The sequence below is a fragment of the Gracilinanus agilis genome, chromosome 3 (assembly GCF_016433145.1).
Source record: "Gracilinanus agilis isolate LMUSP501 chromosome 3, AgileGrace, whole genome shotgun sequence".
In the NCBI taxonomy this organism is placed as follows: domain Eukaryota; kingdom Metazoa; phylum Chordata; class Mammalia; order Didelphimorphia; family Didelphidae; genus Gracilinanus; species Gracilinanus agilis.
This window is the reverse complement of record NC_058132.1, coordinates 27,980,349-27,995,634: the sequence shown is the minus strand read 5'-3', so window position 1 is coordinate 27,995,634 and position 15,286 is coordinate 27,980,349. Positions and strand designations below refer to the sequence as shown.

General features: G+C 54.8%; 3 protein-coding genes across 4 annotated transcripts in view; 1 reads left to right on the top strand and 2 right to left on the bottom strand.

The window, feature by feature from the left end:
* The first annotated feature begins 316 nt into the window (after positions 1–316).
* On the top strand, positions 317–4,057 carry RPS16 (ribosomal protein S16). Of its 2 annotated transcripts, none has more exons than XM_044671162.1 (5): positions 317–515; positions 2,210–2,260; positions 3,094–3,190; positions 3,303–3,350; positions 3,848–4,057. In XM_044671162.1, exons 1-5 carry the CDS (start codon positions 468–470, stop codon positions 3,991–3,993), a joined length of 390 nt encoding a protein of 129 aa, XP_044527097.1. In that variant the 5' UTR covers positions 317–467; the 3' UTR covers positions 3,994–4,057. The 2 variants fall into 2 exon arrangements, with proteins under 2 accessions (XP_044527097.1, XP_044527096.1); XM_044671161.1 differs by having other exon boundaries at positions 327–515; positions 2,210–2,311.
* Positions 4,058–7,619: 3,562 nt separating this feature from the next.
* On the bottom strand, positions 7,620–14,887 carry PLEKHG2 (pleckstrin homology and RhoGEF domain containing G2). Its single transcript, XM_044668605.1, has 20 exons — positions 14,502–14,887; positions 14,055–14,359; positions 13,789–13,889; positions 13,114–13,180; positions 12,904–12,950; positions 12,577–12,727; positions 12,121–12,270; positions 11,803–11,997; positions 11,424–11,516; positions 11,242–11,328; positions 11,102–11,138; positions 10,904–11,002; positions 10,687–10,752; positions 10,541–10,579; positions 10,319–10,485; positions 10,018–10,218; positions 9,462–9,897; positions 9,217–9,410; positions 8,961–9,162; positions 7,620–8,845 (listed from the first exon to the last, which is right to left on the bottom strand). Exons 1-20 carry the CDS (start codon positions 14,572–14,574, stop codon positions 8,196–8,198), a joined length of 3,360 nt encoding a protein of 1,119 aa, XP_044524540.1. The 5' UTR covers positions 14,575–14,887; the 3' UTR covers positions 7,620–8,195.
* The window catches only part of ZFP36 (ZFP36 ring finger protein), a 23,727-nt gene continuing 23,027 nt past the window's right edge, over positions 14,587–15,286 (bottom strand). The window contains exon 3 of the mRNA XM_044668603.1: positions 14,587–14,627. Coding sequence (XP_044524538.1) covers positions 14,587–14,627 — 41 coding nt within the window. The remainder of the gene's footprint in view (positions 14,628–15,286) is intronic.

Here is a 15,286-nt window from a genome sequence, read left to right as displayed (position 1 = left end):
AGAGTATACTGAGAAAACGAAACCAGAAGATAAACAGAAGGGGGATCTACCAGTGGGAGCGGGGCTGAGCCGGGAAAGAGGAGGTCCTAAGGGAAAACGGGAATTCTTGGAAAGGTTGGGGGCGGGATCAGGAGAGCATGCAAACGAGAAGAGCTAGCCAATAGGAACCTCCGTCACTCCGCTACGCGATCACAGGCCCCTCCCCTCTTCACCCTAACGCCAGGCCCCGCCTCTACCGTAAAGTGCCGCCGCCGCACTGCTCAGGCCCTGCCCTCTTTTTCAGGCACACGGCTCTTTCTGGTATCTGCGTCTGCGCAAACCCTGGAAAACAGCCCGCGCGTCCCCGGCCTTCCCTTTCGTGCTTCAGAGCCGCGCGGGTTAGGACCTCTCCTCGCCGGCTTCGGTAGCCCTTCCTCCCCCGCCGCTGCCTCCAGCCACCCGCTGGGTCCGCACCGCTCGCCAGCAACATGCCGTCCAAGGGACCACTCCAGTCCGTCCAGGTTTTTGGGCGAAAGGTCCGTGAGGGTCCGCAGAGTGGGGGTGAGAAGGAGGGGGCTAGCTGGGGGAAGGGAAGAGGAAAGGGATTTCCGGTTCCGCTGAAGTCGGGCAGTGCCCGGTCCCACGTGTCTGCTCCGGGGAACCAGCGAGCTCTGCAGGTTCCCCGGGGCCTCCGGAGCTAGTGGAGTCTAGCCAGGCCGTGGTTCAGATCCTGGTCCTGACGTTCTCTAGTTGTGTAGCGCGGAACAAAGGCTTATTCTCTCCTCAAAGCCGGAGGTCGTACACTCCAGTGGGGCTTCTAAACCTGAAAGCTGGGGGCAAATTAGAGGTCTCCTGAAAAGAGATGGATCTGGATTCGCGTCTTGAGTCATCTCCGCGGCTTCTGGGCTCGCCGCCTTCTTCCTGATATGTATCCTGCTTGGAGCCTAGGGCCTTCCCCTTCTTTTTGCCGTGTACACATTATACTGAAGCTTATAAACTTTAAAAGAAAAATCCATCACTCCCTGGTGCTCCCTAACCCCACCCCCATCAATATGCACTTTATAAGAGATTAGAATTCAAATCCTCCCCCTTCCAGTGCTCAGGAGCCCAACCAGCTGCCCTCCAGTCCCTTTTGCAGAATATTCATCTGCCATTTGAGGCCATGACTCAGGGTTCTTAGCATGCAACTCAAACACTGAGTATTTGGCCATTTAAAAAAAGCCCCAGGAGACAGCTAGGTGTCTCAGTGGATTGAGAGCCAAGCTGAGTTAGGAGGTCTTGGGTTCAAAATTTGGGCTCAAGACACTTCCTGTGGTACCCTGGCCAAGTCATTTAAACCCAGTCCCCCAGCCCTTACTGCTCTTATGCCTGGGAATCAATAGACAGTATTGATTTCAGCTTGGAAGGAAAGAGGTTTTTTTAAAAAGGCCTTATAACACAAACTAATTATGCTATAAATGTGGAACTCCCCCACCCATCTATGGCCTTTTCTCTCCATCCCTCCCAAGTAGTGGTGACAGTATTTGTCAGTCTCTTGCTAATTTTAACAGTAGTGTTGGCCTGAGGAACATTATTTCCCCATATTTTCAAATGGGAAAAATGAGGCCAGAAGAGGGTGGGGAGGATTTAAGGACTATTGTGCTTCCTGCACATAACTTGTAAGTTAAATGAAGATTAAAGTTATGTTGTGTGTATAACCTTTAGATCCTTCTAAGCAAAACTAGTGAGATAGGTAACTAAATTGAAAAAGATGGAACTCAGGATCAGGTAGCTAGTGTCTAAAGCAGGATTTGAATCTTGATATTGAATTCACATCTAGTATATTCATTATGCCACACATTACAGGGCCTTTGCCTGTTTTCAGTGAGATGAAGGTTTTGGCTTGGAAACTAAAACTACTTAGCTATGTTGAGTTTCGGTCCTTCATAAGCTGTGTAAATAGAATCTTTTAAACAAATTTAAAATGGGTTTAATATTCCTACCTACCTTTGAGGACTGTACTAAAAGTGCTCTTTGTACATCTGTGATATGCCTGCCTATAATACAGTGAAATAACAAGTGTAGAACAAGGCCTCAGCCATGCTGGGCCAGCCACTTAACTCCTTAGCTTTAGTTTCTGTGTGTGCAAAGTGGAGCTGATTCATGCACTACCTACCTTGCAAGGTTATTGTGAGGAAAACTCTTAGAAATCCTTAAAACATGTAGAAAGAAGAGGTTTTTTTCTTCCTAGAAAACTGCCACCGCTGTGGCCCACTGCAAGAGAGGCAATGGGCTGATCAAGGTGAATGGGCGACCCCTGGAGATGATTGAGCCACGCACCCTGCAATACAAGGTACCTGGACTGACCTCCCATAGTATAGACCTGAAGAGTCCTCTTCTACACCTACCTACCTCCTTCAACTCTCATTTCTGGAAGAAGAGAAAAATCAGAGGCAACTCCAAGGCTCTGCCCTTTTCTGACAAGAATTATGGGGAGGTGGGGGAAGGGGGTAATTTTTATTAAGAATGAGCCAAAGCAGATTACTTGAGAGCCAGAAGGCTCTTGATGCTTATAAGCTAATCAAGGTGGAGTGGAGGGGAACTAATTTGGAGAAAAGAACCGAGACTGTGAAAACCTTCAGGCAATGTTGCTTATACTAAGCACTTTGGGCCATGCAGCAAGCACTGGGTGGGAGAAAGCAAGGAGACCCCTTCCAGAGGGGCTTGTACTTCATAGTATTAGAAGTATAGGTTGGGCTACTTTATTGATCCTGAACTATGGATTCTGGGCTGACCTTCTTTGAGTCTTCATTTCCATCCTGATCTGTTGAAAGCTCTTGCTGTCTCCTTGAGGACTGAGTCATCCAGGCACCCAACATTCATGTTGATTCTTATGGGAGGGAACCTGTTCTCATCACTTGATGTGGAAAAGGTATCCAAGAAACCTTTTTTAGTCAGGGAAATCACTCTTCAATGAGAGGGATGCAATAATGATGAGAAATAACCTGTGGAGCAGTTAAGTTCAGCATTCTCTGGTTGGGTGGAGTGACCTGATTGTATCAGAGGAGGGGATAACTGAACAGAGGGTCTGCCCATACTGGCCCTCTCCTGATTTGGATTTTTCTTATCTTGCAGCTCTTGGAGCCTGTCCTTCTCCTAGGGAAGGAACGTTTTGCTGGTGTAGATATCAGGGTCCGTGTGAAGGGAGGAGGCCACGTAGCCCAGATTTATGGTGAGTTTTTGGGGTGAAAGGAGCCCAGGAATTTCTCTTAAACAGCCTTTTGGTATTCTTAGGGGTCAGGAATACATAGTCATTACTAACTTCCCCCCTTCTTCCTCTGCAGCTATTCGGCAGTCCATCTCCAAAGCCCTAGTGGCCTATTACCAGAAATGTAAGTAAAGCATGGGGTGATGTGGGCAGCTGAAATTCAAGTTATTTCCATACCTTCCTATTTCCTGTTAGGCCCTGGGAGCATGACAGTAGTCTAGCAGAACTGGTCAGAAGTGGGCCCATTGAGCCCTTTCTTGGAAGAGTGGTTGCTGGGTGCTCCTTTCTTCTTCATAGCTATGGCACCTGAACCAGTCACGGCTAATATAGGACTTTCTTTGCACATGTTATCTCATTTAATCCATGAAAGCTTTCCTGGGTGGTGGGTACAGTTTTTAGCCCCATTTTGCAGATGAGGAAACTGGAGACTGGGAGAGATTAGGAGGCTTGCCCAGGGTCACATAGCATTTGAATTGGATCTCCCTGGCTTCAGATCCAGTGCTCTTAGTCCTGTGTCTCCCTTATAAACTGTCTGTAGGTACTGTTTGCCTTTAGGCCCAAGTGCCGTGAACTTGGTTTTGTTGGCCCAGTAACATTCTCTCCTCTTCCCTTTCCTGTCAGATGTGGACGAGGCCTCTAAGAAGGAAATCAAAGACATCCTCATTCAGTATGACCGAACTCTGCTGGTGGCTGACCCTCGGCGCTGCGAGTCCAAGAAGTTTGGTGGCCCTGGGGCCCGGGCTCGCTACCAGAAATCCTATCGATAAGGCAGTTGCTGGGATCGTGGGTCTTTTTGCAATAAATTTGGTATACCACCTTTTGAGGTTTAAAGAACTTTGATTGATATTGAATGTGGACCTTTCATTCTGTGAGACAAATTTCGGAACTGAGCCCCTGCTACTCCATCCTTCCTCATGTGGAGGCACCAGGCTGACATAGTGAATTCTTTTTCCTGTGTCTTAGAAGCAAAAGGACTAAGTCCTGGTGCTCAGAATGCCCATACTTAAGGAGATGTGATTAATAGCATTGAATAAGCAATTTCCTGTCTCTGGTGATCAACAGTTAGTGGAATAGGCCTTCTGTGTGCTGATCAGTCAAAATTAGTCAAAATTAGTCAACAGAGAGGGAGCAGCTAGGTGGCTTAATGGGCTAAGAGACAAGGCCCAAGTGCCAATTTGGCCTCAGGCACTTTTTAGCTGTGTGACCCTGGTTGGGCAAGTCACTTAATTTCCCTTATGACTAATGACTTGGTACCAGTATACAGTATTGATTCTAAGGTGGAGGTTAAGAAGTGTTTCTTCTCCCCCCATTTTTAAATTGGTCAGTAGAATGTGTGTTTGTGTAGGGAGTTAACTGATAAGGATTTGGAAGAAGAGTGGGCAGATAGTGTGGGAATGGGACAAGACCCCAAAATTCCAAAAGAGGGTGAAATACCCAAGGATACCATTGACACTGACTCAAGTCGGGTGAGGAGGATACTTGGTAGCACATGGGCTTGTGGTTAAACAGATTTGGGTGCTCTCAAGTGCGCTTCAGCATTAGCACCACAGCCTTGCCTTCCAAAAGCACGCACTCTATAGGTAAAACAGACATAGGTATGGGACAAAGAAAAAGGAGGGCTGACTGCCAGGTTATAGACAGGTCACTGGAGATGGTGTGGTAGAATTTGTCAAGGGAGCATGAAGGTCTGGCTGTGACTAGTAAGCCATCTCACCTTCACCAAGATGTGGGGCCTTTTGGACAACAGATTAAGGAGCTTGTGTTGACTTAACAGGCAGTGGGAAGACCCAGAAGGATGGTTGAGGGTGTTTGGGGTTTTCCTGAGCTGTACTAAGGATCTTAAATGGGCTGCTTATATGCATAGACAATTCCCAAAGCTCCAAAGATAAACTTGGATCATCCCCAGTGGATGGGGAGGAAACAGGGATGTCGTGTGTTAGAAACAAAATCTTAAATACAGTGGACCCCCAGGGGGCATCTGGCCTCACTCAAACATAGCCAAGGCAGGTGGATGGCACAGTGTGCCAAGTCTGGAGTAGGGAAGATCTGAGTTTGGCCTCACACTTAGTAACTGACCTGACACTGGGCAACTGAACCGTTTGCCTTAGTTTCCTCATCTGTAAAATGAAGCAGGAAATGGCAAGCCAGTCCAATACCTTTATGAGGACTCTGACATGACTGAAAAGACAAGATACAGATTAGTGGAAGGAGGCCCCTACAGTCAAATCCCGACCACCATCTGGTCAACCTTGGACTGGTATGCATGACTGCCTTAGATCTGAGAATCTTCATCTTTGAAGTAAGGTTGTTGGGCTAGACCTCTTCGGACCTTTCCAGCTCTGAGTCCAAAGTCAGAAAGACTCCACGAAAGAGGCTTGAGGGCATTTGCCTTCTTAGCTGGCCGTGGACCCTTGCCATCTATCCCTTGAATCCCTTGAACCCATCCAGTCATGGAGACCCATCCTTTGACATGCCTGCCTTCTCTTCCCGTGGCCATTAATCAGTTGGGTCTGGGAAGGGTTTTTACTTAACCAACTTCAAGGGCTAATTCAATAGTGGATAGGAGCCAAATCTTAAGAGGCAGGGGGGTGGCATTTACCACCCAGAAGAAATAGTTTTATGAGAAGGGAGAAAATAGGCTGGAAAAGGTCATCTGCTCCAAACCTGGAGCACCCAGTAAGGTTTTGTGACTTGGCTGGTGACTCGGGTCTTCAAGAAGCTCTTCAATCTGCCCCTATTTTCTTACCTGCCACAAACCAGTCAATAAAGTGAAACAGAGGTCTGGCCTCAGAACAGCTTCCTTCCGCCCATATCTACCATGTAGTACCCCGAAGGGTAGGGAGAATCAGGCACTTCCATGGATAGACCAACCTCCCCCGAGGACGTTCGGAGGTGCTAGGTTCCCTCTGCTGGACCTCTGGGCCATCCCTGCTGGTCTCAGCTTTTGAAGGACGTGGCCTGCCCCATTTCTTTGACCAGGAACAGCTGGGATGCATCTGGAGCTGAATGACTGCCTGTATACCCCACCCCCTTTCCCCTAGGGGGAGGGAGAAGATGCAAAACAGAATTCCCCCCCTCCTACTTGCCTTAGTTGGAGGGGGGAGTGGAATGCTGGGAATGCTTGCTGACTGGGAGCGTTGGCTGGGAATTTTCCTTCCTTCCTTTGGATGGCATCCTGGAAAGCGGTGGGCGGGAGAAGCAAGGCCTGGGAATAGCCCTTATAAGGTGGGTGGGTGGGTCAGTATCCCAAAGGTCCCCTTCCCTGCTAGCGACAGTGCCCGTTTCAGGCCATGGGGAAGGAGGCCGAGGCCATGGCTCCAACCCCCACCCACAAAGAACCACATGGGTGGGAGGCTTCTTAAGGGAAACGAATGGAGCAGCTGGCCTGAATGGAGAAACCGGGGAGGGATGGACACATGGTGAGCCTGTGGGTTTGAGGTAGGCAGAACCTGGCTTGGGAGAAGCCCAGGCTCCCAGGGTGGGCAGACACGCTGGGGACATCCTGCCCCGGGTCAGAATGTACCAGCCAGACTCCCAGTGCTCAACTGACCTCACAGCCCAACCTGGATCGAGCCCCAGGAAGTGGCCCCTTTGGAGGGCTCTTCCTGACCCTCTTAGTTGAACACAGGTGTTGGGGCAGGAACGTCCACTTCTAGAAGACGAGCTTGGGAGGCCGGCCGGGTGCCCCGACCACTTTGAGGACAAGGCCCTGGCTGAAGTTCTCCCAGCTCCTTCTTGCACCCCAATTCTCTGAAAGCCCTCTTCAGTCTGAGGCTATGGACTGCAAAGTCATCCACGCAGCCACCCAGGGAAATAGGAACCCTTATTATCCCCATTTTACAAATAAAGCAAGTTAAGTGACTAGCCCAGGGTCACGGAACTAACAAGCATCAGAGGCAAAAGTGGAACTGAGGGCCACACCGACTCCAACTCTAGTAAGCTGGAAGGAAAAGACAGGGACCACTGATCACTTCAGGGGAGCATTCTGCACTGGAAAAGACCTAAATCTCCTGGCTTTGCCCCTCACCTTTGCTTAGAGGGCTCCCCCGAGCCTGGTGAATGGTCAGAAATTCTGAGACGGTCCAGAGTAACCAGAAAGCCCGAGAACGTCAGGCCAGTGGCTTGGGTGACGTTGTCAGCGTCAGTCCTGTTTTCCTCAGTGATGAGGTGAGAGGCTGGAGTGGCCTCTGAGGTACCTTCCAAGGCTCCCTCCCTCTCTCCCTAGACGAGATCTCTTCCAAGTTTTTAAGGTGAGGGTGTTCTTGCTCACAAAGGGAGTCCCCTGGCCCATGATATTCAACTCTCCCCCCATGGTTTCAGGCTCCCCAAGAGTCAGACCAAGAGCTTCCCCAAAGCAAACACCTCCCCTATATCCAGTCACTAAGAAGAAAAATAGCTTAAATCCATTTATTGGGGGAGGTGGGGTTTGATCCTCTCAAAACAAGGACCTTGTGTTTTTGGAGAGGAAGTGAGGGACTGGGGTCAGTGCTAGGATAAAGAGAGGGTCTTGGGGTTAGGGCACATTCCCCTGAAACAGCAGGTAGAATCTGGGGCCCTTCCTTACCCACATCCCCAAGCCCCATGCCCTTCAGAGAATTCCCTTCCTGCAAAGTGGTGGGGGGAAGGCCGGCGGGGTAGACAGTATTTATACAGAGCTGTACATCTGAAGATGCCCCCACCCAGGGAATGTGCAAACATAGAAAATAATTAATAACATTAATTATTAATAACATTAAAGGCAGCCCCCTGTGGGTTTTCAAAGCACTTAATGGGCCCAACAGACCTCTGTACTGGACAAGGGGGGGGAGTGTGTGGGGAAACAGAGGCACGATGCCAGCCAGTGGGATCCAAGGGCCCAGATCCTTAGTCTTTTCTTCTCAGGGACTTAAATATCTTCAGGTCTTTACCTTTGGAGACCCGAGCACGGCACCATCCCTGACCTTGTCTCTGGAGGACCCTGACATTCGACTCATGTTCTGGGAGTGGCCTCAGCAGCCCCCTGGACCCGGCGCTGCCCTGGGAGATCCAGGGAGGTCAGCAGAGTGGCATGATTCAGGCGGACCTGGGCCTTCGCCGGACCCAGCCGCCCTCCACCCCCAACTCGGATGCTGACCGTGGTAGAGTAGCTGGGCCGGGTCGTGGGTGGTGGTGATGGGGCTCGGGATGAAGGAGCTGAGGCCCAGGGACCCCTGGGCAGGGAGGGCCTCCAGGCCAGGGGAGCCTCCCCTTCGAGGACCCCTGCCCCTCTCCTCGCCAGACTCTGACTGATGCAAGAAGCAGCCAGGTATCTGGACAGGGCGGCTGCGCTGGGCCCTAAGAGCTGGCGTCCCTGAGTAGGTAGGCTTGGGGCCAGGGCCGGGGGCAGAGCTTCAGGGGAGGGCTGATCAGCCTCTGGATTGGGGAAGTTCGAGGCTTCCTCCTGGGGGACCTCAGTGTCTAGGAGTCCACCAGCCTCAGGGGGGCAATGCCTTCCAGCGGGGAGAGGCTCCAGCCTCTTGGTGACCAATGGAGCGGCAGCCTGGGCTCGCACCGCTGGGACCAGAGCCACCGAGGCCTGAGCACAGGTCATTGGGAAGCTCACCTCTCGGACTAGGACATGACCAAAAACAGGGAGAGGCCCTAGAGGGAGAGAGACAAAGGAATAGTCACCTTTCTCCTCTGCCCTCCACCTCCTTCCCTGGCCTTCCCCTCCCCTGCCCTCCCAGCTTCAGGATTCCTTGACTGGGGCACTCACCAGGCTGAAGTTCTTCCTCTTCCTTTGGGGGAACCAGGAGCTGGTGGGAATGCACCAAGCCCCGGGTTCTCCTTCGGGAGCCAGCCACAGACACCTGGTTCCCTGCCCTCTGGAGTCTCTCGATTCGGTCGCTGTACATCCGTGCCAACTCCCGGACCCGAGTGGCCACCCTCTCGGAACCGGCGGACCCACCGCTGGGGCCCTCCCCGTTCCTGTTCCCATCCCCACCAACAAGGAACTGGGAGAGGGACCCCACTTTGCAGTTTCCCCTGAAATCGGACTCTTCCAGAATCAGCAGCGGTTCCAGAATGCTGCCCTGGGAGCTCCTTCCTTCCATGGCTCCCTGCTCCATGGCCCGCCATGCCCTCCGGATCTCTGAGCAGGAGTGGAACTCTGGGGTCTCTAGATCACCAGTCTTATGGGGAGAAGTGAGAGATAGCTCTCCTTCTTCTGGGTCCTCCTCCTCCTCCTCCTCTTCCTCCTCTTCCTCCTCCTCCTCTTCCTCTGTTCCAGACAACTGGCTGTCCTGCCTGGGCTCAGCTCCATCTTGGGTCTTTTCTGCTGGGCTTGTCTTTCCACTGGAATCCCCGTCCTGAACTGCTCCTTGGAGGCAGGACTCCCCTTGTCCCGGGGAGTGGTCAGAAATGTGGGGACTGTCCTCACAACTGGGAATCTGGGGAATGTCTGGAAGCTTGGGAATGGCAGAAATTGCAACAGTGCCTGGAATTTCGGGAATGCTGGAAATTTCGGGACTGTCCAGTCCCTCTAGGACGTGGAGGGGAGATGGCGCTCGGTCCTCTAACTGTTTCCCCTCGGCCTCTTCAGAGGACTCTCGGCTCGGTGGGGCTGGGGACTCTGGGCCAACATTCCTGGTCTGACTTGGAGCCTCAGGCTCCCCGTGGAACTTGGGGGCTTCAGGAACGTCCACGGGTGAGAGCTGGAGGAAAGAGGGAGAAGGTTAGGGCTTCAGAATGCGCAGGTCCTCAATTCAGTGTGTGAACGGGACTTCATCATCGGTCACCCGAGGCCAGCCCCCAGGAAGGGCCCGGAGGCTCACCCCTGATTCCTGGAGGCCTCTCTGAGTCAACAACTCCATGATCTCCTCGGTGATAGAGAGCCCCGGGGGGCCCAGGTTGGGGGGAGCCGGTTCTTCCAGGTCTTCAGGGGCTCCCGAGGCCAGGACCAGGGCTGGCTCGGGACTCGGGGCCTTGCAGAGAGGCTCTGACTTCGGGAATAGCTCCCCCTCGCTGCCAGCGTGCTACCAGAGGGGGACAGTGAGACCCGCGGGCCGGAGCCAGGTGCCCAGCGTCCAGCCCCCCATTCCCTCACAGTCCTGGCCCAGAGAAGATGTTTCTTACCTTGAGCCTGGATCCGGCTGGAGGAGTCGGGATGGTGAGGAGAGAACAAAGGAAATTAGGGAGCCGCTTACTCCTGCTAGTCAGTTCCCAGAACCCCACCAATGTATACAGCCCACGGAGAGACAACAAGGGACACGCACACGCACACGCACACGCACACGCACACGCACACGCACACGCACACGGGAGCCAGCCCCGGAGGGAGCTGTGGGGTACACTGACCGATCTGTGGAAACATGGTGTGTGCCTCCTTGGCTGGCTCTGTGGGGGCGGGTGGGGCAAGGTAAGTGACTTGGGGTGGCTGGCTGGCGGGTCCCCCCACAGCCCCCTCCCACTCCCCACCCCGCCTGCTCGGAGCCTCCACTTACCAGACTGCCTTCGGCCTCTGCGGCCAGGCGAAGCCCCTGCCGGATTGCTCAGAGATGGGGAGGGGTCTGTAGAGTGGAAGAAGCTGCTCACACCCTGCCTTTGGGGTGCCCCCCTCAAACCCACTCACTCAGGTCCTGACTAAGGAATGAGACAATTGGGGGGGTCCTGAGGATGGAGTGAGGCTTCGGGGAAGAGCCACCCCAAAGCCGTTTGTACCTGTTGTCCTTCGCCCGGTGAAATTGCGGCCTTCGGGGAGGCGGGGAGACCCCAGTGGGGGTGTGAGAGGCTCACAGCTGGGCTGTCCTTCGGGGGCACCTACAAGGGAAGAGTTTGGGGTGGCAAAGCACGGGCCCCCTCCATCGCCCGTCCCGCACCCCCATTCCTCGAGGGGGCCGTGCCAGGTTTCTCACTCACTCAAGTGGAAAGTGTTTTCCAAGAGGACTTGCTTTGCCTGAAAGAGACCAAGAGAAAGGGCTGGCTGAGGGGGCTCTCCCAGGGCTTCTGGGCAGGGCCATGGGCTGGCGGGCTGGGAGGCTGAGCAGGGACCTCCTCACCTTGGCAGGAATGGAGGCCGGGTGGTTTTCCACGATTAAGCGATGGAGGTAATGAAGCCACAGGCGTTTCTCCTCATGGTTCTTGGCCTGAGGGTGGGGGGTGGGAGGGAGCCAGGTAAGGGCGGGGGGGCTCTGGGAGGAGCCCCAGCCAGCCACAGGGGCCCCCCAAGGTCTCTGGTTACCTGCAGCAGGTGCTGATGTTTGGGGATGGTCACATCAGCCACCTTGAAGCTCAGGGGGTCTTTGGGACTCTCACTCACAGACAGGTTACAGCACTGGGGGGAAAGCAGAGGGGAAAAGAAGTCTAAGTGCCAGGCCACATAGCCTCTGGGCCCCCCAGAGCCCCAAGAATCCCACCCCATCCCATCCCTGGGCAGCCTGAGGTCCAGCCTCTTGGCTTCTCATTTCAGAGGATGCAGGATGGACTTCCTTCTCCCAGCACTTCCACCCCCCAATGCCCCCCTGGGAAACCCAAAGGTGCCTGGGGCTCTGCCCCCCTCCCCCTCCAGGGCTGTCCCCCATTAGGCCCCCCTTTCTCCCCAGGGGAAGCCCCACACTCACAAAGATGTGCCCCTTGTAGTTGTACCCAGGACCTCGTCTTTTGGCCACCAGGAGCATACGCGAGAAGAGGAAGAGGAGACGCTGGCCCCCCCGAAGCCGCGGGCCGCCCCCACCTCGGAACACGCCCTCCAGGACCAGCTCCCCAAAGGCACTTAGCTCGGGGCCCCCCCAGCCCCCCAGCCGCCGCTGAACTTCCTGCGACACACGGACACATACAAAGGGGAGCATGTTGAGAGGGACACGGGTGATGGTCAGCCAGAGGCCGCCCCCTCCCCAGCCTCGCAGGCGTGCTGCCCGGCCCCCAAGCCCCAGACCCACTTGCAGACGAGCCGCGTGTTCCTGTTTCCTCTTCATGTCATTAATGTACCAAGCCACGGCCGTCATGGACACGATGGCATCTTCCACCACCTCCCGGCCCCCGGGGCCTTGCTCTGCCCCCGATCCTTCGGGCCAGTGTTTGCCCAGCTCCTGAGGGGGAGAGAGGAGGAAGGAAGAGGGACTGCCCTGCCACCTCGGTCTCCTCTTCCCCTCGGGGCTTTCTTTCGGGATCTGGGCCTCGTGTCCCGCAGGGACTCTTCCCTGGGGCTGGCCCACCAACTCTCTCCCCAGCCCCTTAGCTGCTCCCTTGGGGTCCCTCTCGGACCTCTGCTCCCCGGCTCCCACAAGCTAGCGGGCGGCCTGTTGACTTCCCTCCAGGCTCCTTGTGGGAACACCCCTGGTCCCCCCTTCTCCTCTGTCTCTCCCCATCCCCGCGCTCCCAGCTCGGCTTCGTACCTGCAGCAAGAGGTGATATTTGAGGATGCGCTGCACGGGTTTGAGGAGGAAGCTCTGAAGGGGCAGTGAATGGCGGAGCTGGGCCTGGCGCTCCTGGAGCCACAGGGCCACAGGAGGGGAGAGGGACAGGTCCCGAAGCAAGGCCATCGAGCTAGGGAGAGGCAGAAGTGCCCGGGGTCACCGAGGATGAGGCCAGGGAGTCTAGGGGGACGATGGGGTGGGGCTGGCACGATGGCGGAGCCTCTGTCATAGAGGAGGCTGGCTTCCCAACAGCAGCCGGAAGTCAAGGGTCCCCCAAAAGGAGCTGGGGGGAGGGAGAAGCCTCACCTTGGGTAGTTCATACAGTAGAGGGTGTAGATGTCAAACTCCTCACTCTGTGGGCAATGAGTGTGGTCAGTAGAGAAGCCAGTGGTCTGACTGCCCCCTCCTGCCCCCAAAGGCCCCCCTTCTCAACCCCATTCCTCTACTCTCCCTCCCAGGACTGTGGGAAGCTAGAAGTGCCCTTTCTCCCATCCCTGGCATCGGACCAGCGCTCACCCTCTGCACAAAGCAATCGGCGATGCCATGGGCGCTGCTACTATTCTCCAGATCTTCCAGGAGCTCACTGTGGGGCAGGGAAGGGCCGGGTCATAAAAGGGCCCCCCAGGTTGTGACAAAGGTCCCGCCTGGTGAAGGGAGACCCCCCTGTCCTTCCCTCCTAGGTCCAGGAGCCCAGGGATCTCTGTACCCCCGGATTCAGAAGTCCTTAGACCCATGCCTCGGATCCAAACCCAGGCAAGCATCCTGCTACCCCCAAATCAAGTATCACTCTAGACCCAGGAATTTGGTTCTCAGAGCTGAAAAAAGTCATGGGAAGAGGGCACCTCATTTAAAAAGCCCGATTGCCCTGCATGAGCCAGCATAGTAAGAGTCCTGGAATTGAAGACAGAGAGCCCTGAGTTCAAATCCTGCCGCAGACACGCTCATCTGTAAAATGGAGCAGCCCTGGGGTGTTCCCTCACTTTGTCATGACAGGTGGAGAGGGGAAAGAGTGGGTTAGAGAGTGGCATTATTATCCCCATGATAGGAAAGGGAAGCTCTCTCTGGAGACCAACCCCAGGAAGAGTCGAAGTGGATCAGAGTGGGTCCCTAATCCTGGTGGCCCTCTTCCCAGGTCCCCCAAGACAGGCTGTAGGTCTCCCCAAAATCTTGGCTGGGTCCCTCCCTTCTGACCTGCTAAACTCGTAGATATCTTCAATGTTGGAGAAGAGGGTCCCAAGATGTTCCGAATTCAACCCAGGAGGACCACTGGCCACCAGACAGCCCAGGTAATCCTGCAGGGGAGAAGCCCACGTCTTCCAATCCCCCCAAGCCCAGCCTGCCAGCTGAAAGCAGGGACTTTGGGGGATGGGACCAAGGGGGCTTTTGGGAGAATTAAAGGGGAGAAGAGACCCAGATGGGCACTAGATTTAGGCAGCCTGAGGAGGAGCCCCCCTCACCTCCACAATGCTCCTCAGGTCCCGCACATAAGCCCGCTCTGTCTCCACGATCTCCCGGGCCACACGCTCCAGGTGGGAGGGCTTCTTGGTCCCCTGGCCTGGCTCCCCTCTAGGTCCCACAGGAGTCAGGTGCAGCTGAATGGGGGGACCTGGCAGGGGCTCCAGGGCTGTCCCAGAACAGGCCTGGCCGGAGCTGGGGCCTGGGCTGGGGCCTGCATGAGGCTCCCCCTCAGAACCCACAGTACTCAGAGATGTAGAGCTCCCAGATCCTCGGGGGGAGGCCATGGGCAGGGCTGGGGGAAGCCCTGCAGGAAGGAGAGACCAGGCTGGGCTTAGCAGGAGACCGCAGGCTTCCAGGGTCACCTGACCCGCTCCCCTCCAACAGCCCTTGGCACATCCTGGGAGATGCAAACATGCTTCATGTCAGCTTCTAGGCATTCCCCTCACCTCGGTGGCTACACCCAGGGCTTGGGGTTGGGCTGGGTTTGCTGAGACTCAGACTGTGAGCTCCTTCAGGCATGTCGGGAAGATCTCAGAGCACCGGCCTGGGGGCAGCAGAAAGGACAGAGGCTGCTGGCAATTGAAGAAAGTGGGAGTAGGGGAAGAAACACACCCTGAGGACTGGGGACCCAGGGAGTACTCACTCCCCTCCCCAATCAAGGTGTCTCTGGGAACCGGTTGTCCATGGGCCATTGGAAAGGGGGAGAGACACACTGAGAACAGCAGAGCCAGAGAGAGGGGAAGAGACTGAGGGAGAGAGAACGGGAAAGGAGGAGAATCCTCTTTTCAGTCTTACTGTCCCCTTGAAGGACAGATGTGAGTGTGAGAAAGGAAGGGAGTCAGGAGAGGAAAGGAGGAAAGGAGGGAGATGAAGAGAGAAGAAAGGAAGAGACAGAGACAGAGAAAGAGATAGCAAAGAAGAGGAGAGAAGGCAGGGAGACAGAGGGAGAAGAGGGAAGAGAGAGATGAGAGAGAGAGAGATGAGAGAGAGAGAGAGAGAGAGAGAGAGAGAGAGAGAGAGAGATGAGAGAGAGAGATGAGAGAGAGAGAGAGAGAGAGATGAGAGAGAGAGAGATGAGAGAGAGAGAGAGAGAAGAAAACAGTGAAGGAAAAAAGGGAGAAGAGGAAGGGGGAAGATGAAGCGAGAGAGAAGAAAGGAAGAGACAGAGAAAGAGATAGCAAAGAAGAGAGAAGGCAGGGAGACAGAGGGAGAAGAGGGAAGAGAGAGATGA